Source organism: Oryx dammah, unplaced genomic scaffold, assembly GCF_014754425.2.
Source record: "Oryx dammah isolate SB20612 unplaced genomic scaffold, SCBI_Odam_1.1 HiC_scaffold_8, whole genome shotgun sequence".
NCBI classification, from domain to species: Eukaryota; Metazoa; Chordata; class Mammalia; order Artiodactyla; family Bovidae; genus Oryx; species Oryx dammah.
Genome location: NW_024070192.1, coordinates 48,669,637 through 48,697,067, shown reverse-complemented (window position 1 = coordinate 48,697,067; position 27,431 = coordinate 48,669,637). Strand labels below are relative to the sequence as shown.

General features: G+C 49.5%; 2 protein-coding genes across 3 annotated transcripts in view; one reads left to right on the top strand and one right to left on the bottom strand.

Annotated features, from left to right (window-relative positions):
• Nucleotides 1-712, top strand: part of AATF (apoptosis antagonizing transcription factor) — a 108,450-nt gene extending 107,738 nt beyond the window's left edge. The window contains exon 12 of the mRNA XM_040244116.1: nucleotides 414-712. Coding sequence (XP_040100050.1) covers nucleotides 414-477 — 64 coding nt within the window. The 3' untranslated portion in view covers nucleotides 478-712. The remainder of the gene's footprint in view (nucleotides 1-413) is intronic.
• A 20,000-nt stretch (nucleotides 713-20,712) lies between these two features.
• The window catches only part of ACACA (acetyl-CoA carboxylase alpha), a 242,720-nt gene continuing 236,001 nt past the window's right edge, over nucleotides 20,713-27,431 (bottom strand). The window contains exons 54-55 of one of the 2 annotated variants that reach the window (XM_040244114.1): nucleotides 24,233-24,369; nucleotides 20,713-22,409 (exon numbers count right to left, since the gene is read on the bottom strand). In XM_040244114.1, the coding sequence (XP_040100048.1) occupies nucleotides 22,286-22,409; nucleotides 24,233-24,369 (261 nt within the window). In that variant the 3' untranslated portion in view covers nucleotides 20,713-22,285. The remainder of the gene's footprint in view (nucleotides 22,410-24,232; nucleotides 24,370-27,431) is intronic. The other variant, XM_040244115.1, reaches the window with a different exon arrangement.

Here is a 27,431-nt window from a genome sequence, read left to right as displayed (position 1 = left end):
TTTTCAAGTACTGCCAAGTCCAGGAAAATGTATGAAAACTAAATTATATCCCCTACATCCCATGTCTGATTGAATCCTCCTCGTGTGGCAGTCTCATACATCCTATTAAAATATTCAATCTTGTTTTCTTACTTGAAGAGCCTGTCTGTAAAGGGCAAACTTACAGAAAACTGGTTCCCTGGAGACAGGGTATCCAGCCATGCCGGACTATTTACATATTCTGCTGTTTGGCCGATTCCAGGTTCTTCCCCTCCTCTGTGTTTGTGAAGAAGAGCTATGGGATGCATTTTTAATTACACAAGTGTGTTTTCAATTGAAGACTCAGATTGGGGTGTTTCCCAGCTTCTTGGTTCTTTTCTAACCTTGAAAAGTTAAACCAATGCATTAACCAGTTTGTTTCGTTTGTCTTCCAGGACAGAGCTGTATCGATCCCTTTTTGGCCAACTCAAGCCCCGTGATGACGGTCATGGGGCCTGACACGGTGCCCGTCTTTCCAGCTCAAGGCCTAAGGCGGGGTCGCTGCACACCCTGTCCCTGTGGAGGGTGGAAGAAGCCATGGGCTGTAATCCTGGGAATATGCGCGGTCCAGAACGCAGCCTGAAGCAGGCCAGGAAGCCTCTCCCCACCGTGGTACTTCCAGAAACAAAGGCTGCTCCCCCACTCCCCACCCCATGGCCTTGAACCGCCACAAATAAAGAGTATTTTTACTGTTCCCGCAGCCACACGTGATTCCTTCAGCAGCAAGTGCGTGACTGAAGCTCCTGCAGGGCGACAGGTTCTTTGTTTCCCCAGCCCAGTAGCCTTCTCTCACAATATAAAACCTCACAGAAGGGGGACTTCCCCAGGGGTCCAGTGCTTAAGACTCAGCCTTCCAGTGCAGGGGTTGTGGGTTCAATCCCTGGTGAGGGAACTTCAGTCCCACATGCCTCAGGGTACAGTCAAACATTCTAAAAAATAAATAAAATGAACCCAGGATTTGGAAAAAAACAACTTCACAGAAGGAATAATCCCAGGGCAGAGGCTGCTCTGAGGTGGGTAATGTTCAGCAATTGATTATGGCTCTGAAGAGCAGGCACACCCGCCCCCTGCACCCGCCCCAGCTGTGCCCTGGTGGAGGTATTTGTCTGTTGTTGCTCAACAGCAATCTCTGACTTCTTTCTTGTTTCCTCTTTTCACCCATAAGGATTCTTCCAGAGTCCTTTTCCGTTCTCACCATTCCTAAATCACTTTATTAAGATCAGCTCTGGTGTAAATCCAGCAGGAGGAAATGATTCACTTGTTTTTCATCCAAAGGTCAAAAGCTGAAAATTAAATCCCCATAAGGGGGATTTATTGGCCTGCTGTGGTCAGTATGCAATGAGATGATCTTGCATAAGGAATGTGTATGTGCTCACATGTGAGGCTGACCATCTCCCGGGTCCTGTGCCCGCATCTTTAGAGCTATGGAATTAAAGGAATATTGACTCCAGGCATCTGTAGTTAATGACTAGTCATTGTTTTTACAGAGTCAGATTTAGGTATTGTTTTAAAATGTCAAAACCAAGTGACAGATTTTTGTGCCCAGGGATCCCACATTATCCTTGACTAGGTGTCCAGGGACCGAGGACACAGTGCCAAGAGGCTGGCCTCCAAATGAAGTGAGTCCGAAATGCAATCTGCATCACAGTTTAGTATTAAGGTGAGCATCTGGTGGGCTTGGTGTGGGGCAGAGGTGGGGAGGAGGATGGTCTCTCTGTCTCACAGTAATTGGACCTTGGTACATCCTGATCTGTTTTTCTCCTCTTGGTAAGTTACCTCTTAGGCTTGACTGTCAGGAAAATGTTTAATTTTCAGTGTGTCTCCAGTTACTTAAAAGATCAGTCAACAAAAATAGATTTCCCTCACTTCACTCCCTTCAAAATGATCACTTTTAAAAATACAGATCATCCAACCCCATCCATCTAACTTGAGGATCCCGGATAACGCATGTTAGAACAGCACTGGCCACCCAGTGCAGACCCACGTTTCCTAAAGAGACGGAACCTTTGTCATAGTCATTATCCAATGAAGAAAAAGGTTTAAACAGGTACTTCAAAATATTTGGAGTCCATCATGTTTAATTAGAATGAATTAAAAGCCAAAGAGATGAGAAAGAGTGGACAGAATTTTCAGTTAAGGGAGGGAGGCTTGCATTTTAAAATTCAGAAGACCACCCTCCTTCCAGCCAAGAATAAATTGGATACTATTTTAATTGACACGGATTCTGCAATTCAGTAACTGTTACCAGAAAGATTAGTTGATTGATTTGCATTTTAATAAAACTAATACTTTACATTTTGGTGGCTAATGCCGATTTTGAAATGAGTTGAGAACGGCTATCAAAGAGTTTCAATCCGGGGCCCTTTTTTCAGTGTTGACTGAAGCATTTCTCCCTTTTCTGTGAAGTTTGCTTATTTCCTTTTCATCCATTTTGACACCTCCTTGCATGGCGCTCCTAAACCACAGCCCCTGAAGACACCACCAGAGCCACGAGGAAGCCACGGGCCCACCCAGCCCCGGCTTGCACATGGGGCCAGAGCAGGCCGTGGGCTGTTCCCTTCAGGATGGAGAAGATAAGGCTGTTTTCTTGTCTTAGTTTATTTCACGTCAGAAATTACAGAAACGTGGATGGAACAAATGGAAATAAGACTTGGCTATAACCCCATACTTCGGTCACCTGATGCAAAGAGCCGACTCTGGAAAAGACCCTGATGCTGAGAAAGATTGAAGGCAAAATGAGAAGGGGCAACCGAGGATGACATGGTTGGATAGCATCACTGATTCAATGGACTTGAGTTTGAGCAAACGCCGGGAGATAGTGAAGGACAGGGAAGCCAAGCCTGGTGTGTTACCCCCAGGTCCAAGGGGTCGCAAGGCATGACTTAATGACTGAACAACAACAAAAATTATCCCTCCTCGCAAAAAGACCCCCTTCTCGTTAACCTGTGTTCCTTCATCACCCTCGTCTGTATAGAGGTGCTGTGGTACCCAGTGGACTCCTCTCGGGATGGGGGAGGGTCCAGGGAGCAGTGCAGGCGGAAGTCTTCGTGTCCTTCTGGACTGTTTGAAATGTTACCCTTTTAAAAGCAGCAAAAACAAAATGCATGCGGCCCCCTCCACCTAATATACATACACCACCCATTGAGAACCACCCATAGGTTGCATTCTGCATTTTATTAGTACAAGAGAAGGTTGTTTCCACGTTTTTAAAGATCTCACTGAAGTATTTTAATTGGAACTAATAATTCCATAAGTCTTTGCCAAATCCCCTCTTGAACACTTAACTGTTACAATTGTTTGCTATTATGAATACTGTTTCAGGAGAATATTCCTGCATGAAGCTTCTTTGTTGTCTTTTGAAATTATTGTTTTTCTTGGCATGGATCTTTGGGAGTAAAATGAACCAAGTGAATGAGTCCAGATACTTTGAAAGTTCTGACAGAGGCTTGTTCTAGGGCCCACCAGCTTCTCACCTGCCATAGGCTGGGCCGTCTGCAGTGAAGGGTGTTGAGAGGCAGAGAAGAGGTTGGCCCTGCACTCTGATCCTGGGGTTTATTTCTTGCTCCCCAGGGAACGCTTGAAATCAGCGTCCTCCTCGGGGAGGATTAGAGAGCTGTGGCCTCTCACGTGCTCCGTGGTGCTCCAGTGAAAGATGGTGGGTAAATAGAAAGTGACGCCAGTCTCGCCCTCCCCGGCCCCCGTGTGTGTTTCCCAGCCGCTGGATCACACACATGCTGCTCCTCCCTCTCCCCTCTGGCTTCCTGCTCTTGCTACTTTCAGCGCTTTCATCCCGGCAGTCTCTGGTGTGTTTTCCTCGCCTTGTGTGAGTTTGTGTTCCTCCCCCCACTGCCTTTAGGGTGTAGCCAGACTCCCCATGGTCACCGGCCAGGAATGCTTGTCGAGCATCGTTCAGGAACCCTGAGAGCACAGACAACACCAGAGAACGTCAGTTCCGACAAGTTCAGCAACAAAGTCCGTGTCTCCAGTTTAGGAAAGTCAATTCCTTTCAGTGGTTGAGTCTCCTGGTCTCCACATAGGACTCGTCCAGGATTACTGCCTCTTTGCCTCTTACCATTTCATCCACAAGGAGCTGACTTTGAGGCTCAGTGGATCCGAACCTTCCCCACCATGGTGCGGTCACTGTGCATGTGAGACAGCAAGATCCGTGCCTCCCTGGGCCAGGCTCACAGGCGACGCAGCTGCATCTCAGAGGTGAAGGGTGTCGTGGGGAAGCCCGAGGTTCCAGCTACAGAAGTGTGGCTGTTCTGTGCCAGGGCGGATGGCTCCCCTCTCCTGCCATCCTGATGGGCTGCACTTGGTGTTCAAAAAAGGCACGTACAAGCAGTGAGCCTTGTCTAAAGTGAATGAACTTTGTGTTCTGCATCTGAGTTTGTGATTTTAATGTGTGTGTGTGAGTGTGTTTGTACTGGGGGTCAGTTGTGCTAGGAATTAAGTTGAACTTGGTCATTTTTTCTGTTTAAATCTTATCTGTCTTACTTTCTCTTTTTTTCCTTTCTCTTTCTTCATAACATTTCGAAAATAATTGCCAGTAATTTGGTAAGTTCATTAATCCTTAAGTCCTGGGGATCTGTATCACCCTCCTGACTTGCATATATTGAATTTGTTCAACAGCTGTGTGGATGAAGCCCTCATTACCTGCTCCTTGTCTGGAGAGGAGAGGGATGGTGTAAATGCAGAGTGAGTATGCCTTATCTAACTTTGGTTTTTCTTGTCTGTCTATAGATTTCCTTTACCGGCCCCTTCTTGCCCGTCGTGTGGGGTCTGCCAATAAAGTCGTCGCTTCAGCGGCATTTATATTCCTGAGAAGTTTGCTTGGTTTATTTCCCTGGTCCAGGGTTCTCAGTTCATTTGTTGAGGTCAAGGACACTGAATTCTCAGGAAAGAAAATTTAAAAGAATGGAGAGAGAGAGAGAAAAAAAAAAACAATCCCAGATTACTGATAGGGAAGAAATGGAATCTAAAGTCCCCAGCAGGAGTGTTAACACATAAAGATTCCTGCCCAGCCTCTGCCCGCCCCATCTGCCTCTTTATGGCGGGGCTGGAAATGAGCCAGGGTGCCCTGGACCGGCAGGCTCCCTGCCCTGTGGTGCTGGCTGCTTCTGCCGCCTGGTCTCCCCTCCCCAGGTGTTGAGGGGTGTGCCCCGGTTCTCACATAGGCTTGGGGGCACAGAGTTCGTCCTGGAAGGGGCTGATGTGATCTTCTGTGTCAAGGACAGATATGAACAGAAGGTGGTGGAGTGGGAAGAATGTTGGATCAGAAATCAAACCTGCCAGGGTGCGACCTGGAGGAAGCCTGTTGATCTCTGAGCCTGGGGTGGGGCAGGGGGCCCTCCTCACTGCAATGAGGGTCAGCCACCCTGGTTCCTGAGGCCACCTGGTCCCAAAGCAGGGGTTTCCATGGAAAGGCGTCTCTTGCCTTGGGTCCCGCACGGATGCAGCAATGTTTTTCCCTCCACTCCTCCAGGTAGGTGTTAGCCTCTTGCTGTGTGCCAGGCGCTGGGGGAGGTTGATGATAGCGGAGGGCTGTCTGGACAGGTGACCTGGTCCCCAGTGGGGACTTTCTGTCCAGTGAGTCCTGCAACCTCTAACTTCAGTCTGAGTGGACCCTTAGCTGCGCTGGAGTTCCTTCTGTTAATGGTGGGGCTCTGGCCCTATTTCAGGCCAGGGTCACTTTCCCGGGGCTCCGGCCCTCCAGGGTGAGAGCTCAGCCTGGCAGGAGGGCAGCTGCCCCGGGGCTCATGGGCCCTGTCGCTTGGGGCACTAACGTCCGTCTCCGCCTCTGACAGCGCGGGCCCAGGGCGCCCGGGTGTTGGTGTGCAGGCGAGGCTGATGCTGCGCACCAAGTGACGCGGCTCCCCGGCTTCCGCCTCCACGGCGAGGGCGCCTCCCAGCTCCGTGTGGCTCCTGCTTCCTCGTGGCCAGTTTGCCTTCCGCTCTCCTCTGGGGAGTCCCGGAGAGCCTCTTCCAACCCCGAGAGCATCCAGAGCGTCTAGACTGCAGCCATCCAGTTGCGCCTCCCGGGAGGATGGGAGAACCGTCAGTAGTCACTCGCCACGTGTGGCCTTTGAGCCCTTGCCGCGTGACTGGTGGGAGACCACGTCTATACGGGTATTTCCCTATCTTTCACGTGCATGTGTGCTAGGCCGCTTCAGTCGTGTCCCACTCTGTGCGACCGCATGGACTGCAGCCCACCAGGCTCCTCTGTCCACGGGATTCTCCAGGCAAGAATACTGGGGTGGGTTGCATGCCCTCCTCCAGGGCATCTTTCCGACCCAGGGATGGAACCAGCGGCTCTTAAGTCTCCCACACTCGCAGGCGGGGTCTTTACCACTGGTCCAACCTGGGAGGCCCTTCACGAGTGTCAGCAGACACCAAAGCTCGAACCAAGGGAAGTGGAAACAGACCGGGCGCCAAGAGCTGCCGCTGTCTGGAGGCCCCGAGTGCAGCCCGGTCAGTGCCTCGCTGCAGGCCTGGGAGGGTGACCCGGGGTCTGGGGAAGCGGAGGTCTCCTGCCTCGGCGCCCAGTGTGGCCACGGGACAGATGGGGAGCTTAGGCGCGAACCGGGAGCCGGCTCCCTGAGGCCAGAAAATTATATCCAGTTTGACTCTTGTGTCCTTTAAAGTTGAAGCACAGGGCACTTGGTTTCAGGAGCTAAATGTAAGGCTAATACGGGGCACTTTCAGTGTGATAACTTGGAGTTCATATTGTTGGGGGAGATAAGCAGCGGGAGCAGGTGCTTCTTGAATTCACATATCAGCGCTCCCGCCTCCCAGGCGCTGTGATGCTACGGGCGCCTCTCGGAGCGAGGGGCGAGGCTTCTTGGGCCCCCGGGGCCAGCGTTTCATCTGCCGACCTCGCGGGTGAGGTGAGGCCTTCGTTCCCAGGGATGCGGGGCGGGGAAGGGGAGGCGGGGGTCCCCGGCCGCCCCGGCCGGAGCTCGCTCAGCACCGCGGAGAGGCTGCGCTTTAAGGTCACAGCCTGATGCTCGCGGAGGAGGGTGAGGGGAGGGACGCGAGGCCTAGTTCTCGGTTATATAATTAAGCCGAGACGTTCCTTCCTGAAGGAACAAAAAGAGGCCAAGGACAGCTTAATTGAAACCTGGAAATTGCTTCTCCGGGAGCGGCCTGAGCAAGCGGGCCGAGGCAGAGCGTCAGCCCTGGCTGGTGGGCCGCGCGACCTCGCGGGCCCTGCGCCCTGGTCCCGGCGCCCGCCTCCGTGGTTGGGGGCCGCGGGGGGCGTTACTTGGCACGGGAGCCTCCCCTTGGCTTCCTGGAAGTTGAGCCTTTAGGTTCTTCAGGCCCCAGTGGGGAGGTGTGGAGGGGAGCTGGCCGCCCTCCCTGACCCTTCTCTCGCCTCGTGGGCCCCTAAACAACACGGGTAGCCCCACCCACGAACGGTCTCCAGGGCCTTTAAAAGGCGCGCCCCTCTCGGCCAGGCCGGCTGTTACACAGTCGTTCCTGAGCGGGTAGGTGATGGCGCAGTGGTGATGCTTTATTAACTGCAGACAGGGCTGCTCCTGAGAACCCAGGCGTGTGTCTGATACCTGTTTATCCGCTTGCTCCAGACGGAAAGGACTTCCCTCCCGTCTCCTTCCCTCTCCCCCACCCCCAGAAGAGAATTTCAACTTTAAGACAAACAACTTCATTTACAAGTGTGTCTCTAATTAGCTCCAGAATTAGGAAAGTTGAGTTTTCCCCCATAGATCGGCTAAACCCTCGAGGGAGACTGGTGGGATAGAGAGAATCGCGTTTCCAATTATTTTGTTGAATTGCTAATTTAGTTATTGTGCCTGGTGTAATTGTGATGGGTATTGGGTGTGCAATTCAATTTGTTTTAAATATTTGTGGGAAGGCTGATCAGTAATGGAGCTGACCTATTTTGTGGCCCATATTGAGGGAAAAAAAGACTAAAACACAACAGCCACAAAGATATAGTTTGTTTCCATTTTTATTATTTTGATCTCTCTTATCCCTCTTAAGACCACCGATGCAACAAAAGGATTAAATTCAAAGATGACAGCACTTTGATCTTCTCCCTTTGAAAGCTTAACTGTCCTTGGTCGTTTAATATGCAGATATTTTAGGGTCGGTCTCAGATGCAAGTCTGGAGTTGAGAGGTTTCTGCCTCCTGGTGTGTGCCTAAAAGTGGTTTGGGGGCTTGACTTTTGTATGTGCGTGTGTAAGGCAGTGGAGGTGGTGTCTGCAGCCCCCAGGGCTAGTTGGTCACCTTCCGGCGCACCTTCCCTCCAGGCAGTGCTGCTCCCAGGGGTTAGAGACCCCGAGCCCCCCCAGGCAGTGGCTGCGCCTGCTCTGTGCGCTTGTGACCAGTGGTAGGCTGGCTCTGATGCCGGAGTGGCTCCTTGACAGCCAGCCTCGTCTGAATTCCCCTCTTCAGGGTCTCCCCACCACTCAGCCAGCGTCTGGACTCGGGGGAGCACCTGGGATGTAATACTGTTTGCAGGCCTGTCGGGTGCCGAGTCAATCAGCCCAGGTGGGGCCAGGAGCAGGGCTGCGGCTTGTGGGCAAGAGCATCACCCGGGGCTCTGCGGGGACTCGAGGTCGTAGGAACCACGCGCAGGGCTCTGCCTGCTTCTTGGGAAGCCTGCGCGTGAGTACCGGGTGTTGCAGCGGCCAGTGGTGCGTGCAGACTAGGAGCCCCGCACCAGGTCCCTGCCAAGCCTTCTCAGACGCAGGCAGGGTGTGGTTGGGCAAGATCAGAGGGTGGCAGACCAGAATAGATTTGGAGGAAAAGTAGTAATAAAATGTGTCATAGCCGCAAAATGATCCTAAGAAGATCATTCTGTAACTCGATTAACTTAGGCACCAGGGTCAGTTTCTGTGCTTAAGCGGCCGAATTGAAGTTTACACTTTGTTCCTACGTGAGAGATCACCGGGGCCATCAGCAGGCACTTCACACGTAGGTGGTCTTGTTTCTCTCTGAATAAGCCTTGCTTGAGGGCCAAGGAGGGAAGAGCTCGTGGGAACAGCTCTGCATGTGGAGGGTCTGAGTCCTGTGGGAAAACTAACAGGAAGATGGTCAGTGCACAGGCGATGCTGACCGTAAACGGCTCCCTGGGAAGTCTGGGAGGCTCTCGCAGAGCAAGCCAGCAGCGTCGGGAGGAAGAGTTAGTAAAAACAGCAGAGGCAGTAGGGCAGACTTGGGTTTTGGTGGTAAGGTTAGTGCACCCCAGCCCCTTGCTGGTGACAGTTTTTTTTGCAGCTTTGATATTGAGGTGTAATTTACATGCCATAAAATACACTCATTGTAAAGGTGCAACTAGGGGATTTTTAGTAGGTTTGGCAAATTGTGCTACCTGTCAACACACTCTATCCATTTTAGAACACTTCATCACCCTAACAAACAACTCTGTACTGGTTTGCAGTTTATCCTCAATCCCGTCCCTGCCTGAGGCAATGACCGAACTGCTTTCTATAGCTATAGATTTGTCTTTTCTGAATATTTCGTATAAATAGGATCACACACTATGTAGTCTTTGTGTCTGGCTTCTTTCACTGAGCTTAAGGTGCATCCACGTCAGAGCGTATGTGGGTAGTTTGATTCTTTTTATCACAGACGGGCACCACATTTTGCTGACCTCTTTGCCTACTGATGACCATTCGGGTGTTTCCAGACTTGGGCTGTTACGTGTGAAACTGACATAAATAATCACAAGTCTTTGTGTAACATGTTTTCATTACTCTTGGCTGGATACCTAGGTGTGGAATTGCTGGGTCATGTAAGGTAACATTTAACTTTTTGAGAAACTGCCAAACTGTTTTCCATGGTGACTACCACTTTATACTCCCACCAGCCGTGTGAGAGTTCCAGTCGCCCCACAGCTACACTTGTTATCGTCTGCGTTATGATTATAGCCGTTCTAGTGAGCCGTGGGCGCTCACTGTGGCTTTAATTTCTATTTCCCTAATGAATAGTGAACTGCTTTTTGTGTGTTTATTGTTGTTTGGGTTCAGTTGCCAAGTCGTGTCTGACTCTTTGTCACCCCATGGACGGCAGCCCACCCGGCTTTCCTGTCCTTTACCGTCGCCCGGTGTTTGCTCAGATTCACGTCCATTGAGTTAGTTGGTGACGCTGTTTAACCATCTCATCCTAGGCCGCCCCCTGCTCCTCCTGCCTTCAGTCTTTCCCAGCATCAAAACCTTTCCAATCACTCAGCTCTCTGCATCAAGGGGCCAAAGTATTGGAACTTCAGCATCAGTCTTCCAATGAATATTCAGGACTGATTTCCCTTAGGATGGACTGGCTGGATCTCCTTGGAGTCTAAGGGACTCTCAAGAGTCTTCTCCAGCACCACAGTTTGAAAGCATCAGTTCTTCGATGCTCAGCCTTTAAGGTCCAGCTGTCACACATGTACATGATTACTGGTAAAAACCATGTAAAAACCGTACAGCTTTGACTGTACGGACCTTTGTCGGCAAAGTGACGTCTCTGCTTTTTATTCATATATTTACCTTCTTTGGTGAAGTGTCTATTCAGATCTTTTGCTCATTTTAATTGAGTTGCTTGTCTTATTGCATCATAAGAATTCTTTATATATTCTGCATACAGATACCCTATCAGAAAATGACTTGCAAATATTTTTCCCAGTCTGTAGCTAGCCTTTGCATTATTCACTATGCCAAAGCCTTTGACTGTGTGGATCACAATAAACTGTGGAAAATTCTGAAAGAGATGGGAATACCAGACCACCTAACCTGCCTCTTGAGAAATCTGTATGCAGGTCAGGAAGCAACAGTTAGAACTGGACGTGGAACAACAGACTGGTTCCAAATAGGAAAAGGAGTACGTCAAGGCTGTATATTGTCACCCTGCTTATTTAGCTTATATGCAGAGTACATCATGAGAAACGCTGGGCTGGAAGAAACACAGCTGGAATCAAGATTGCCGGGAGAAATATCAATAACCTCAGATATGCAGATGACACCACCCTTATGGCAGAAAGTGAAGAGGAACTAAAAAGCCTCTTGATGAAAGTGAACGAGGAGAGTGAAAAAGTTGGCTTAAAGCTCAACATTCAGAAAACGAAGATCATGGCATCTGGTCCCATAACTTCATGGGAAATAGATGGGGAAACAGTGGAAACAGTGTCAGACTTTATTTTTCTGGGCTCCAAAATCACTGCAGTTGGTGACTGCAGCCATGAAATTAGAAGACGCTTACTCCTTGGAAGAAAAGTTATGACCAACCTAGATAGTATATTCAAAAGCAGAGACATTACTTTGCCAACTAAGGTCCGGCTAGTCAAGGCTATGGTTTTTCCTGTGGTCATGTATGGATGTGGGAGTTGGACTGTGAAGGAGGCTGAGCGCCGAAGAATTGATGCTTTTGAACTGTGGTGTTGGAGAAGACTCTTGAGAGTCCCTTAGACTGCAAGGAGATCCAACCAGTCCATTCTGAAGGAGATCAGCCCTGGGATTTCTTTGGAAAGAATGATGCTAAAGCTGAAGCTCCAGTACTTTGGCCACCTCATGAGAAGAGCTGACTCATTGGAAAAGACTCTGATGCTGGGAGGGATTGGGGGCAAGAAGAGAAGGGGACGACAGAGGATGAGATGGCTGGATAGCATCACCGACTTGATGGACGTGAGTCTGAGTGAACTCCGGGAGATGGTGATGGACAGGGAGGCCTGGCGTGCTGCGATTCATGGGGTCGCAAAGAGTCGGACACGACTGAGTGACTGAACTGAACTGAATGCTGTCTTTTGAATCACAAACATTTAAAATTTTAATGTTCTAACATCAGTTTTTTTCTTTTATGGATTGTTTTTGGTGTCAGTTCTAAGAAATCTTCACCCAACCCAAGGGCCCAAAGATTTTTCTGTTATCCTCCAGAAGTTTTACAGCTGTCACTCTTACATTTAGGCCTATAATCCATTCTGAGTTAATTTTTGCTTATGATGTGAGGGTCTGCAAATAAAGATTTTTGCATGTGCATATCTAATTATCCCAGAATCATTTGTTGAAAAGATTATTTTTCCCCTCGTTGAATTGCCTTAACTCATTTGTAGAAAATCAATTGACCATAATGTGAGGATTTATTTCCAGACTCTTAATTTTGTCCCATTCTATTATAACTGGGGTAGTTTACATTCACATTTTTATTAACATCATTTTGGCTATGCTGGGTTCATTGTATTTCCATAAACATTTTGGGACAAATTTGTTAATTTCTCAAGCAATGCTTGCTGGGATTTTGATAGGGATTACACTGAGTCTATAGATCAATTTAGGGAGCAACGCCATCATAACAGTGTTGTCTTCCAGTTCATGAACATGGAATATCTCATTTACTTCTATGCAGTGTTTCTCAGCAGTGTTTTATAATTTTCATTGTACGAGCCTTGCAGTTCTTTTGTCAGATTTATTCCCAAGTATTTTATTGTTTTCGATGATATTGTCCATGAAATGTTTCCTTAATTTCATTTTTGAATTGTTCCTTGCTAGTATATAGAAATGCCATTGATTTTTCTGGTGGTGGTTTAGTGATCTTGTTCCCTGTGACTTTGGTGAATTTGTTTATTAGTTTTAGTTTTTAAAAACAGATTCCTCAGAGGATCATTTCATCTGTGCAAAAAGACAGTTTTAATCTTTCTTTCCAATATATGACTTAAATTTTCATTTATTTAGCCTGTTCCACTGGCCAGAACCTCTAAAACGATGCTGAATAGAAGTGGCAAGAGTTGACATTTTTGCCTTATTCCTGATCTTAGGAATAAAAACATTTAGCCTTTCACCATTAAGTTTGACATTCGTTTAGGTTTTTTTTTTTTTCTTCTTAATAGATGCCCTTTTTCAGGTTGAGGAAGTTCCTTTCTCTTCAGTTTGTAGACAGCTCTTACCTGGAATGGTGTTGGCTTTTATGAAATGCTTTTTCTGCATCTGTTGCAATGGGCACGTGCTTTTTGTCCTTTGTGCTTTTAATGCAGTGAATTACATTCATTCATTTGTAGGTTTGCCCTCCTGGCTGTGGTGTATAATTTTTTTGAAATATGTTGCTGAATTCAACCAGCTAATATTTGTTAACAATTTTTGTGTCTTAACGTCATGAGACATATTTTTTGTGTCTTACATCATGAGACATATTTGTCTGTAGTTTCCTTTTCTTCTGATGCTTTTGTTGACTTTGATTTCAGGGTAATACTGGCCTCTAGAATGAATTGGAAAATGTTCTTCTTTTTTGAAAAATATTTGTGAAAGATTCATATTTCTTCTCTAAATATAGCAAATTCACCAGTGAGACCTTCTAAGACTGAGCTTTTCTTTGTGAGATTTTTAATTACTAATTTAGTTTTTTGTTTGTTTGTTTTTTTACCTGTTTTAGGTCTATTCAGACTTTGTTTATTCTTAAGTCACTTTTGGTAAATTGTGTCTTTCTAGGACTTTATTCATTTAAGTTGTCTAATTTGTTGACATAGAGTGGCTTACACAGTTCCTTTATTATCATCTTAATTTCCATAGGGTCACTATGGAATATGCAATATCTCCTGTTTCATTTCTGAATCTGGAAATTTTGTCTTCTCTCTTCTTGTCAATTTAAAAACTCTTTTCAGAGCACGAACTTTTGCTTTTATTAATGTTTCTCTTTCTTTTCTGTCTCATTAGTTATACTCTGATCTTTATTTTTTGCTGATTCTGCTTACTTTGAGTTCAGTTTGTTCTTTTTTCCCGGTTTCTTAGGATGGAAGTTATTGATATAGGAGTCTGTTATTGTTGAATTGTCTATTTTTTCATTTACTTCTGTTAATTTTTGCTGTATGTATTTTGGGACTCTGTTTTAGCTGTGTATGCATTTGAGGAAAAAATGGACATAAAAGTTACCAATAACTACATTAAGTTTGGAGAAGGCAATGGCACCCCCACTCCAGTACTCTTGCCTGGAAAATCCCATGGACGGAGAAGCCTGGTAGGCTACAGTCCATGGGGTCGCTAAGAGTCGGACACGACTGAGCAACTTCACTTTCACTTTTCACTTTGATGCATTGGAGAAGGAAATGGCAACACTCCAGTGTTCTTGCCTGGAGAATCCCAGGGACGGGGGAGCCTGGTGGGCTGCTGTCTATGGGGTCACACAGAGTTGGACACGACTGAAGTGACTTAGCAGCAGCAGCAGCACATTAAGTTTGAAAAGACTAAAACGGCCAATCAAAAGACAGGGACTGTCAGGCTGGATGCAGAATAATTCAACTCTTCCAGGTCCACAAGAAACATACTTTAGATTCAAAGACAAATAAGGTTAAAAGTAGAGAAAACCCTATATCATAAACAGGATGGGCTGGCTGCATTAACACTGGAAAAAATATGATTTAAATATCACTGAGACCAAGAGGAGAAATTATAACGATTAAAGCATTGACTTGTCAGGTAAAGGTGTGGGTCGCTCTGTCACGCCCGACTCTTGACCGTCCCTGTCTTTTGACTGGTGTGTTTAGTCCTTTCAAATTTCATGTAGGTATTTTTTGTCTATTTTCTCCTCCCTTATGTCTTCTTTTGTGTTAAATATTATGCTATTTTAATTTCACTGTTGCTTTTGCTACATATATTTTTTAAATTGTGGTAAAATACTTAAAATTTACTATCTTAATTTTATTAAAAATTTTTTTAAATTGACTTTTTTGGCCACACTGTGTGGCATGCGGGAGCTTAATTAGACCAGGGATCGAACCTCTGCTCCCTGCGGTGGAAACGCTGACTGCCAGGGAAGTCCTTAACCATTTTAAAGTGTACGGTTTAGTACTGCCAAGTGTATTCCCACTGTGGTGAAACAGAGCTCCAGAAATTACTCAGCTTGCAAAAGCTGAGATTCTATACCCATCGAACAATAACTCCGTTTTCCTTTCCCTCAGCCCCTGGTAACCACCATTGTGCATTCTTTTTCATGAATTTTGGCTACTTTAGATATCTCATATAAATGAAATCATACCGTATTTGTCTTTTCTTGTGGCTGGCTTATTTCACAAAGCATAATGTCTTCTGCTTTCAACTACTTTGAATATATACCTAGAATTTGGATTGTTGGATCCTATGGTAATTCTATTTTTAATTTTTTTGAGGAATTGCCATATTGTTTTCTATGGTGGTTGCACCTTTTTACAATCTCACCAACAGTGCAAAGGGCTCTAATTTCTCCACGTCCTCACCAACAATATTTTCTGTTTTCATAGAAGCTGTCTCAGTGGTGTGAGGTGGTGTCTTATTGTGATCTGTTTGCATTTCTCTAATGATTAGTGATGCTGAGCATCCTTTCAGGTGCTTTTTGGCCATTTATATAGAATCCTAAGGGAAATGTCTATTCAAGCTGTATGCCCATTTTAAAATCAAGTTATTTGGGTTTTTCTAGACTGTGGGCCCCCGTCTATAGGGTCGCACAGAGTCGGACACGACTGAAGCGACTTAGCAGCAGCAGCAGCAGTTGTTGAATTGTAGAAGTTCTTTATATATTCTGTATATTAACTAACAGATGTATGATTTGCATTTCCTATGTATTTTTAAGTTATTTTCTTAATAGTTTCTAAGGAGTACATTGTAAGCTGAGATAAATACTAACTTCTGATAAAATATAGAACTTGGCTTTTATATATCTCGGTATTTCTTCCCCTTCCCTTTGTCTATCGTATTTATTACATTTTCATATGCTGTAGACACCCAGAATAGAGCAATATAATTACTGTTTTATGTAACTGTATGCCTTGGAGAAGACTCTTGAGAGTCCCTTGGACTGCAAGGAGATCCAACCAGTCCATTCTAAAGGAGAGATCAGTCCTGGGTGTTCATTGGAAGGACTGATGCTAAAGCTGAAACTCCAGTACTTTGGCCACCTCATGCAAAGAGTTGACTCACTGGAAAAGACCCTGATGCTGGGAGGGATTGGGGGCAGGAGGAGAAGGGGACGACAGAGGATGAGATGGCTGGGTGGCATCACTGGCTCAATGGACATGAGTCTGAGTGAACTCTGGGAGTTGGTGATGGACAGGGAGGCCTGGCGTGCTGCAATTCATGGGGTTGCAAAGAGTCAGACACGACTGAGTGACTGAACTGAACTGAACTGATGCCAACAAAGATTCATCTAGTCAAGGCTATAGTTTTTCCAGTAGTCATGAATGGATGTGAGAGTTGGGACTATAAAGAAAGCTGAGCATGAAAGAATTGATGCTTTTGAACTGTGGTGTTGGAGAAGACTCTTGAGAGTCCCTTGGACTGCAAGGAGATCCAACCAGTCCATCCTAAAGGAAATCAGTCCTGAATGTTCATTGGAAGGACTGATGCTGAAGCTCAGACTTCAATACTTTGGCCACCTGATGCGAAGAACTGACTCATTTGAAAAGACTCTGATGCTGGGAAAGATTGAAGGTGGGAGGAGAAGGGGACGACAGAGGATGAGATGGTTGGATGGCATCACCGACTCAATGGACATGAGTTAAGAGTATTTTATCTAAAGTTAAAAGAGAACACACACACAATTTACTCATATATCTGCCTTTTCAAGTACCTCTCTTCTTATCTTTGTGTGGATTCAAATTACCACCTGAAATTACCTGAATGATTGCCTTTAACGCTTTCTTAAAAAAATTTGCCTCTACTTGTTTCTGGCTGTGCTGGCTGTCTTGCTGCACAGGCTTTCCCGTAGCTGTGGCGAGTGGGGGCCTCCTCTTGGCTGTGGTGCTCGGGCCTCTCACTGCGGTGGCTGCTCTGGCTGCGGAGCATTGGCTCCACGACCCTCGGGCTTCAGTAGTTGTGGCACAAGGGCTCAACAGTTTTGGTTCCCAGACTCTAGAGCACAGGCTCACCCAGGGCACACAGGCTTAGCTGCTTCATGGGATGGGGGGTCTTCCCGGACCAGGGATCAAACCCGTGTCTCCTGCACTGACCCTGGGATTCCTTACCACCAGACCGCTAGGGGAGCCCAGCTTTAATCCTTATAAAGCAACGTGTCTAGCAATGCATTCTTCCCCTTTTTTTGGTGGTGGTAGGGGAGAGGGGAATGTCTTTATTTCATCTTTGTTTTGATGGATCCAGGATTCTTTGTTGACTGTTGCAGGATTTACAGTACTGTGAATGTGTCGCCTCACTGCCTTGGCTTCCATTCCTGTTGTCATTTTTGTTTTATTGTGCCTCTGCACATGGTGAGTTGTTTTTCTCTAGCTTCTTTCAAGAGTTTGTCTTTCAGCAGGTTGGCTATGAAGTGTCTAGGTATAGATTTTGTGTTTAGCCTCCTTGGGACTTACTGAGCTTCTTGGATCTGCCCATTGTTTTCCATCCTGTTAGGAAGGTTTGGGCCATGATCTCTTCACGTGTTTTCCCTTCCTTCCCTTCCCTTTTCTCTTCTCTCCTTACGGCATGCCTGCTACACTTCTGTTGTTGTACCTGATGCTGCTGTATGGATCTCCGAGGCTCTGTTCATTTTTCATTCTCTCTTCTTTCTGTTCTTTACATTGGTTACTTTCCACTGCTCTGTCTTCAAGTTCAGATCCTTATCTTCTGTCTTCTTGAGTCTACTTCGTAGTCCCTCTAGTTAATTTTTCATTTGTTGTTATACTTTACAACTCTAAAATTTCTAAATTGTGGTAAAATATACGTAACATAAGCTACTGTTTTGCTTTTAAAAGAACAGTCCAGTAGCATTAAGTAATTCACTTTGTTTTGCAACCATCACCACTGACATCTCCAAAACTTTCTCATCATCCCAAACTGAAACCCTACACCCATTAAACAATGACTGTCTATTTCCTCCTCCCACAGTCCCTAGTAACCCTCCTTCTTTCTCTCTGACTTTGATAATTCTAGGATACTTCGTATCACTGGAACCACGTACCATTTCCTATTTTGCATCTGGCATACTGTGTTCCTTCCGTATCTTCAGGGGTGAAGGCTCTTTTCTAGACTGCATTCACCTTGCTGTATCCTCCCATGGCTATGGAAGCATGTGTTCGTGTGGGCAAGAATGCTGTCGGCCTTTCTCCTAATTCAGGGCCTAGATATCTTTGTTTCTGTCTGTCTTCACCCCAAAAGGCCAGTCACAGAACCAGCATGTTTGGGATCGGGCCCACCATTCGACCTCCCCTGAGCTGCCGTCTGTCTCATCTCCTGAAGAGTTGCTAATGGGCTGAGCCCACTGGGTGGATCTCAGTCCTTTTAGAGTTGAGGCTCCATGATCATTCTGCCCCTCTACCAACCACAGGGAATCTCATCTTTGGGGAGATTTTGCTTACTGAAATACTGCTTTTATGAAGATCTCCTGTCCCCAATATTTATTATTATTAACCTCCCTCTGGAGCTTTTGGCCAGCATGAGGTAGCCAGGAGCCCTTCCTGGGTAGGTAAATCTTAGCTATCAGGAAAAAACAGCATGGTGAGCTTTTGGTACCCAACTGAGACGCATGTAAATTTCCAGAGTATTGAAAATAGGGGGCAGACGCCCATTAATATGTCTGTGCCTCCTGGGGTGGCCTGGGCTTACTATCCTGGGTGACCCCTCCAGCTCAGGGACATACACATGTGGAGCTGAGCTTGGAGCCAGATTTCTGTGCTCTTGCCATTCAGTGGGACTGATTTCTAACCCTTTATGCCCAGTCTCCCCGTGCCCCCAAACCATCAAAGGTGCCCCACTCTCTCCAGGAGCATACTGTCTCCTGGCCCAGCACTTGATAGTTCATCGTGATCTGTTGCCTGCTTGCTTCCAAGTTTCCCTGTCCTCCCCCAGGCGACTGCTGTGCCTCTCCCAGCACTCCTGCCGTCTCTGGAGTAACTCTGCAAATGCTGGTACCTGACTAGGGACGCCCGTCTTAGTGTCCCAGCTGGAACTTCCATCTCCCTGCCCATAGCCTTTGGCCCTTCATCGTCTGCACGCTCATGTGGTCCTTAGCACTTTCCAGCCTCAGCATGTGGATTGGGGCAGGCCTGAGTTTTACCCTTCTTGTGCCCAAGCTGAGGAGTCAGGATTTTTCTTTAAATTTATTATTTATTTGGCTGCACCAGGTCTTAGCTGCAGCACATGGGGTCTTCTAGTTACAGCACGCAGGATCTTTAGTTGGGGCACGTGAACTCTTTAATTGCCGCACATAGGATCTAGTTTCTTGACCGGGGATCAAACCTGGGTCCCTTGCACTGGGAGCTGGGAGTCTTAGCCGCTGGACCACCAGGGCAGTCCTGGGAGCCAGCACTGGTAGGAAGGTTCACCCCCTGCCCAGCACTTCTCCAGGCCTCTTGCACAGCCTGGCGCTGAGCCTTGCCCATCAGGAGCATGGGGCACGTCCTCCCTGGGGTGGGCACCATTTGTTGCTGTGTTCGCTTTCCGTCTGGGGAAAGAGGAGTGGGCCCACATTAGATCGCAGAACCCTGGCTCTTTGGTCCGCTCCTGATTATCCCAAAGTAATACCACTGGATGTTTCACATTTTCGTTTATTAAAAACACGGATGAAGGAAATGTCGCTCCCCAGCAGACGAAGGCGCTGTCGGTATCAGGCAGGTTCCTGGAGGCGGCGGTGGGGTTCTCCCCATTCCTCTTGTGACCTGCTCAGGAACCACCGGCCAGGGCTGGCTGGGCACAGGGACGGCGCCGGGTCTGCACAGAGTCTGATCAGGAGGCAGGGGAGGGCCCAGGCCTCTGTGGGGACTAGCGCTCCCCGCCAAGGAGAGCCGCGGCCTCCCCCGGGCCCTGAAGCTCCCTTCCCTCTCTTTTCTAGAACGTCTAGCTTGGGGTGGTTCAGACTGATGGCTTCTAAATTGTTTAGGCTCATTTTTGAAAAAGCCCCCCTTTGCTGTACATCCCCAACAGCGGTGGACACCACACTGCCCCGCTCCTGCCTCTTGTGGCCATGCCTTTCTCTGCAGATGTTATTCCTGCTTCAGAGAAACCGAGGCAGAGGCTGAAGGCACACGAGCCCGAGCTCCCTGCCCCTCCTGCCTCTTTGTGCCCCAAGTTACTGTTCAAAAGGCATGAAGTCACCAAATCATTCGGAGAAGCTAAAACTGCTCCCCGAAAGGGCCTGAAGTGATCTCTGACAGTGGCTTGCTAGTTACTTCACCCAGAAAACACAAATCGTGTCAACTCAGAGGTTCAGATTTTTGTGTTCACGTCAAGACCTGTGATACCACTCAGCCTGTCGAGGGAAGGCGGGCCGGAAGCCCGCCCAGCCTGGGAACGGCGTCCCTGTGCTCAGCCTGGGTCACACTCCGCGGCGGGGCTCGCCCGGCCAAGCTCCCGGAACCAGAGCAAGGTGCTGGGCCGACGTGACGCACGGTGACTGGTCTACCAGTGGGGAGGTTTATCGCAACAGAAAGGGAAAAGAATACATTAGACTGAAGCGCCGTGCTCGTTGGGCTGCACGTCCACTGACTCCAGTGAGACCGGCGAAGGCTGCTTTGTGACTGGGGGACGGACGACGTGGTGAGCTCAGCTCAGGCGGGCCTCGGTGGGTCACGCTTCTGCCTTGGCAGCCTCGCATGTGCAGTGGTGGCCTCGTGTGTGAAATGGACTGTGCTGACCTGTCCTTAGACAAGAGCCCTGTCCAAGTAAAGACCTAAAGTGGGGGCTCTGGGGATGGGGAGTGAGGAGCACTGCATTCTCGAGACGAAGCGTTCATTTAATGTGTCACAGTTTGGTGGTGGAGAGTAAACGCGCGTCACCCACCCAGCCCCTGAAGAAACGCCAGGGCAAGCACAGGATCTCACACCACCTGTAGGCGTGTGGAATTTTATTTATTGTAGAAAAGTGTAGAGGAATAATCTGGTCAAAGATGGATCCAATTCTTGCTGGGTAAGCAGATACCAGCCACAGTGGACAGTCTTCCTGGACTGAACGTCGTCCCCACCTTCTCCTGCCCAGGATGGCGCTGAACCCCACAGCAGAGCCGCCGGGCTGAGGCTCCGGGGCCAGGTGGCCACACGTCTGGCCCCACGAGGCCTCTCTGCACAGGCGGTTCCCGGGGACAGGGAGAGGGGCTCTCAAATTGTGCGTGAACTGGAGGGTTAAGGCTCAAAACTGGAGCGGGTACGAAGGCGTTCATACCCCTGCTTCTCAGACATCTTACCGAGCTCCTCGTTGGTCACCAGCGACAAATGCAACAGCTGCGCTGTAGGAACCGGATGCTAGCCCAGCCCTGCTCACCTGCCACTCTTGCTTTAGGAACACCAGCAGGGGAACTGGGAGGGTCTTTCCTTGAATAAATTGGTGGTTGAAAAGAAACTCGCCATCTGGCCAGGGAGCGGCCCATGAGCCCGGAGGACAGCAGCACCATGAGGGGGTCGTGGACAGCCTTAAGGTCCCGTGGGTCCTATGTTCCCTGGAAGCCCCCCCACGGCAGGGAAGGCCAGTTCCTGGAGCCGAGGGCCCTGATGTCAGCGGGGTGCCTTTCCACTGCTGCACGCGCTGCCTGTGCATTCGAGGAGACGAGACCCGGGGGGAGAGGCCGGCCCTGCAGGCCCCCGGCTGGACGCTGCCAGCCTTCCGCGTCCTACAGAGAGGCTGGCCGGCCCGCCCTCGCCGTGGCTCGACACCTGGTTTCCGTCAGGGACAGGAGGCAGCTCCCCGGCTCCTCCTCTGCCAGCCTGGACGGCGGCACCACCAGTGGGGTCCTTGGGGCTGCGGCAGGTCAACCTCCCCGAGGTCATTCTCAGAGAAGGGGACCCGGGCGGGGGCCCCAAAACAGGGCAACAGTGACTCGGTTTCTCTGCTTCTCGGATCACGGTTTTGCCCCTGTCTTTGAGTTCCACGGACCTGCAGACCTCACGCTCTGATTTACCTTCCTAAGCAGTGCCTTGGTGCAAGGAGACCGGGTGCCCAGCTGGGTGCGGGGTGGAGAGGCAGCAGTGCGAGGATGCCCCCTGCCCGCTCCTGTCCCGGCCCTCCTCTGCTGCCAGTGGCTGCAGGCTCACGGGGCCAGGGGCGACCACGGGCTGCCGCCTGCTGACCACCCCGCCTCCGAGCGCGGGCCGGGGCGGCCCTGCTTGGGTGTAGGAAGGCCTCGTGGTACGTGCTGTACCCGTCATTGCCTTTTAGGTTCGGGGTGGGGACAGGGGCCTGTAGCCACAGCCAGGGTAATAAATACTGAACGGGGTGGTGTGGCCCGCGGCCCGCCGTGTCATGCGGAACCGGAACACATCGAGGGGAAGCAAAAAGCCACGTGACTGCAGCGCTGGTCTCCTGTGCCTGCTCGTTGCGGTGGTTTCGGGTGTGATGGGCCGCTCTGGCCCTCAGCTCCGGAGGCAGGGCGGGGGCAGGCAGGAAGCTCTTCCTACGTTGACGGCGAGTCCATTGTCGAGAGGATTCGAACGACTTCTGCTCGCTGGGTGGGCGAGATGTGCTGAGTCATGTGCACGATGGAATCCATGGCGACCTCTGGGTTGGCCTGGACCAGGCTGGAGGGGAAATTGGGGATGGTGAGACTGAGAGAGACAACTGTGCCTGGGTCAGCCGAGCTTTAGAACCGCGAGAACCTGCTCCCAGGGTCCACCGTGGACTCGGCAGCCCCTGCCTCACCTCGTCTGTTTTCCTACCCGAGACAGGACCCCACAGCACGGTCCGTCCCAGATGAACTGCAAACGCTCCGCTATGTCAGAAAGTGTGGAAGTAACTTAAACCAAAACCAAGACTGGGCACATCACAAAGACAGTGGGCCCTGCATGAAGCTGCTCCCACTGGCTAACCCTGGGACACGTGGGGCATCAAAAAACGAGTTAAAATCATTGAAAAGACGGAAGACCCTCACTGGTCTATACCAATAATGAATATATAATACATGGGGGCAGGGAGAGGACTTTTGCTGGAGGAGAATTGGGGTGGTCACAGGTGACTGCGGAGCGCGTGCAGGAGTTGGAACATTACCATTTTGCAACCTCGCTGTAAAGACTGGATTGGGCATGACTCACCCCCTGTGCTAAATGTAAGCAGAAGTTCTGACAAGCAGGAATCTGCGTGGCCTGTAAGTCTCTCCACAGACAGGTTAGTAGGTCTGAGGAGAAAGATCAGGAGTTGGACAGGGGGAGTTGAGCAGTAGCTCGACCAGGTGATGGAAGCTAACATGGGGACCGGCAGGCGACGCCATGCGCCCTCAGATGCGGCGCCCCGTGGGCCCCACCCTCACGGACGTGACACCCGTGCTGTGAGTGCACAGCCTGAATCTAATTGTGAGGAGACATCGGGCAAACTCAAAATGAGCAGTGGTCTACAAAGGGTGGTTTAGTTCAACTTATAAAAATTACTCATTTCACCATGGTTATGTCAGGGAATAGCCCTATTACCAAAGGCATACTGAAGTATTGTGGGTAAAGGGCCGTGACGGGCCATGATAGATGTAACTTAGCTCTAAACGGTTCCAAAAAAGGAAGAAATGCACATATGAGTGTGCTTGCTCTTTTATGTATAAAACACACACAAATGGTAGGGCACGTGAAGAATGGGAAGAGGGACAGTCAGGGAGTTTGGGATGGCCATGTACACACGCTTTATTTAAAATGGGTGACCAGCGGGGACCTCCTCATAGCACAGGAAACGGCTCCATGTTAGGTGCCAGCACGGAAGGGAAGGGGTCTAGGGGACCACGGACACATGTGTATGTATGGCTGAGTCCCTTTGCTGTTCTCCTGAAACTATCACAACGTTGTTAATTGGCTGTACTCCAATATGAAATAAAACAAGTTTAAAAAAAAAACTAAAAATGATACAGCAAATGAGGCGAAATGTAAATAGCAGGCACGTCTGGGTTCAGATTTGTTCTCTGTACTGTGTTTAGCTTTGCAGTTTTTCTGTAAGGGAAATGTAGTCAAAATGAAAAGTTCAGGAAAATGTCCCCTGTAGTCTCTGCCACCCAGCCCGTGGAGGAGACAGGAGCCTCTAGAACGCAGCTCCCTCTTGGCTGGGGGAGGGGAGGAGGTGGTTTTCTAGGAAACCAGGATGCAAAGGGCTTTCCTCCCAGAGCCGTTCACCCAGTTTAAGGATCTGCATCTGGAGCTTACAGTTGGGCACGGTGAGCTCAGCCATCATTGCTAAGTGCCCCTGGGGACCAGCCACTGAGCGAGCACTGTTCTCTTCTCCTGGACTCTGCTCTGATCTGATCAGTGTCTCAAACAGAAGGGGCTGCAAAGACCGCGCGGCATCGTCATCCGGCCGGTTTGTGCAGACATCGCTCGTTCCCCAGAAGTGAGCCTGTCTCTGCTGAGGACCCCCCTCCCTGGGGTCTCACCTGCGGATCTGCTTGAGGACGTAGTCTCTGCTGATGTACTTGATGTTCTCCTCGATCACCGAGCGGACGCCGTCTTCCTCTGTGAGCTGTTTCTCCAGCCACTCCACCAGATCCTTGTTGTTGTCCCAAACATAGGCCTGCGAACAGATGACGCCTGGTCAGATGCCAGGGGCCCGCCCAGGCCGGACACCCTGACCTTTCTACATCCGGGAGTGCCACCGCAGAAGTGTCCTCAGCATAAAAGAGTCATGCCCAGCTCCTCCGTGACAGCTGGCTCTGTAGGTGGCGGCAGAAGCAGGCCTGAGGACAGGAGCCGTCCTCGCCCTCCTGGCCAGTTTTCTGATGTGGCACGCACGCCTGGAGAATCCACCTGGGCACCACCCAGAGGCATCTGTGCTCACAGGGACGCTGGTGCCGCTGTTTCGTCCCTGACTATTTAGTCAAGAGCTGAATGAGCGTGAAACACGTGCGGGACTTCCCGACGGCTAAGACTCCATGCTCCCAACGCAGGGGACCGGGTTCAACCTCTGGCTGGGGAACTAGGTCCCATACGCCACAACTCAGAGTTCGAATGCCAAAGTCAGGACCCCAAGTGCTGCAGCTGAGACCCAGGGCAGCCAAATAAACAAATGCTGAACAAAGAAAGAAAGCAACTTGTGCTTTTTGAGGAGCTGAGACACGATTCCTAACCATAGGACTCTGGTCCCGGCTGGCTGTGGAGGCCTCCAGCCACGGAGCCCGAGGCGGCCAGAGGCGAGAGGGGTCCTGCCGCCGGGTCAGAAACCTAAACCCCGGTTCTCTGTGTGAGTTTCCCGAACAGTCAGGATGTCCATCGCCTCGAAAGTCTCAACACGCCACCTCTCACCTCCTCCTTTCAAGATCATTTAGCCGAGCATTTCCCAGGTAGTCGACTCCATAATAATTCAGGAGTGTGTTGGAAACCTAATAGCCTTCTCCTGGCTCTCGTCTCCTCTCATTTTCTTTACAAATCATTTAGGAATCGTTTTGTTAATGGTTTCCGGAAAACCAAGTACTGCCATTAGGGCTCATTCATATTTATGTCATTTTGTTTGGGTAATTAAACACAAAGCTCGTCATTTAAAGGTGCGCTATCCTCCTCTGTTATCACTAACCGAGTCAAAGTCAGAATGACAATGAGTTTGGAGCTGTAATTTAATAGGTGGGTGTATTAGGGAGCTCGGGAGGTGGCCCAGGAAGCCTGGATACCCGCGAAGGCGCCCGCACCGCGGCTTGGACGCGGGGGGCCTGCCAAGCGTGGAGGGTGCCTCCTCACCACACCCCTAGAGGCGGCACACGGGAGGCCAGGAGCAGCGCTGCTTCCTAAGGTTCCCCGCCGGGCCTTAAAAATAAGGGTCTCTTCCCAGACCCCTCCCCGTCCCCCTCTCTGCCTTGGCCGGTGAGTCCGCGGGGGCTGGTTGGTTATTATGTACCTTGTAACTGACTTCCACATTTCTAACAGTCTTAAGGAGCCCTTCACAGTGGAACAATTAAGGAACCCCAGGATTAAGGGTCAGCGAGGCGCCTTCTCTAGTTCTTTTGTCCATTTCCTTTCCTGGCCCCAAATTTGCCCATCCCTGTTTGTCATCACGGGTGAAAAGGTCAGTTCTCCTGGTCAGGGCGGGGCGGCCAGAACAGGGCGAGGCTGAACGGCAGGCAAGTACTTTGTTCCGAGAAAAAGGAGGCACCACGCCACTCTCTATCTACAAGGGGGGGGGGTGGTGATTGTCCCCGCGGCGCGGTGGTCTTAGTGTCACGTGCCAGCCCCCGTCCACCCAACTTGTGGACGGTGTGCTGACGTGCCCATCTCCACCGTGGCAATCGGGACTTCTGCACGTGCCCTTCCTTACGAGGATTTAGCGGGAGGAAGAAAGAAAACAATGTATGCTTCTTGGGCTTCAGAATGGGGGGGTGGGGAAACCTAGATTTACCCAAGAATTCCAAAGCCTTTAGGAGAATATTTAATACTCTTATTAATCATTTTTAATCCGTTTGCTTTTAATTAAGAAACAGCATGATGCTTTCCTATCAACATATGCCAGGGAGCAGATTAATTGTGGCTTAAGATAACTCTCCTTGATTGGTGTAATGTATTAGCTAACGAGATGCCTGCTTCTAACGATGCTCAGACGCTGCACCGGCAGGCCCGCTGCCCTCCAGAGAACACGGCTCTCCCATCCCCTCCTGCAGCCACAGAGTACGCTAGGTGTTCAAACACTGGAAAAGTTCCCAGATAGAATTAAAGCAACACGTCCCAAGGTTTGGAAAATGTAGGCCCCCTTATCCGAATGGTTTGCTGGTCACTCAAAATATGAGTGGACAGTGACCCCCAAGTCCAACCCTGGTCAAGTGTCAACTACAGCGCTGAGCGCACAGCAGCCATGGGGTCGCGATCCTGGTCAACAGCGTTTTTAGCAAGAATCAACAAATGTAGGCACTGCAGCCCCACGGGTTTTTTCACGGGTTTTTTTTTTTGATAACAGACCTGGGAGGGTTTGCTCTGCTATTGTGAGCAAGCCTGCCCCACCCACAGCCAGGGAGTCTGCAGTTCCTCGTCTGCCCTCCCGGAACAGAGATGAGGCCCATCACTCCATCCAGCAGCAGAGCCATGAGGCCCATCACTCCATCCAGCACAGCCGACGCGCTGCTGTCATCATTTCCCTCCTTGAAATTATGAAAACATGCCTGATTACTCCCACTGTGGATTTCAAGCAGCTGCGACATGCTGGGCTGCTCATCTCATGACAGGCCTGGGCCCATACGTTACCTGCCTGCACTCATCCCAACTGGAAAGTTTTAATACCTGTAAAGTATCAATGCTTAAAGGTCCCAGCAGCATGGCCTTACAGTACACGCTCAGCAGGCACTTTATCCGGCTGTGCATCCGTGGGTCAGTATCTCTGGCATGACTTGGCTCACTAATTGTGTGTAGTAATTAGTCTATCTTACAAAATCTAAATGACTTGTTGGGAAAGTTTCACTCCTAACGTATCGGATTGCTGTTAAGGCCTCCTCACATGGTGGTGCAGCAGGGCCTGGGGGTGAGCAGGCCACAGGCTGATGGATGTGAGCCTGAAGCCCAGGCTTCGCAGATAATTCACCTCGTGAGCAGCCTGGAGACCCCTCTGCAGAGCCTTTTTTTTTTTCTCCTGAGGCTTTGGAGTATACTAGTGATAGCCCC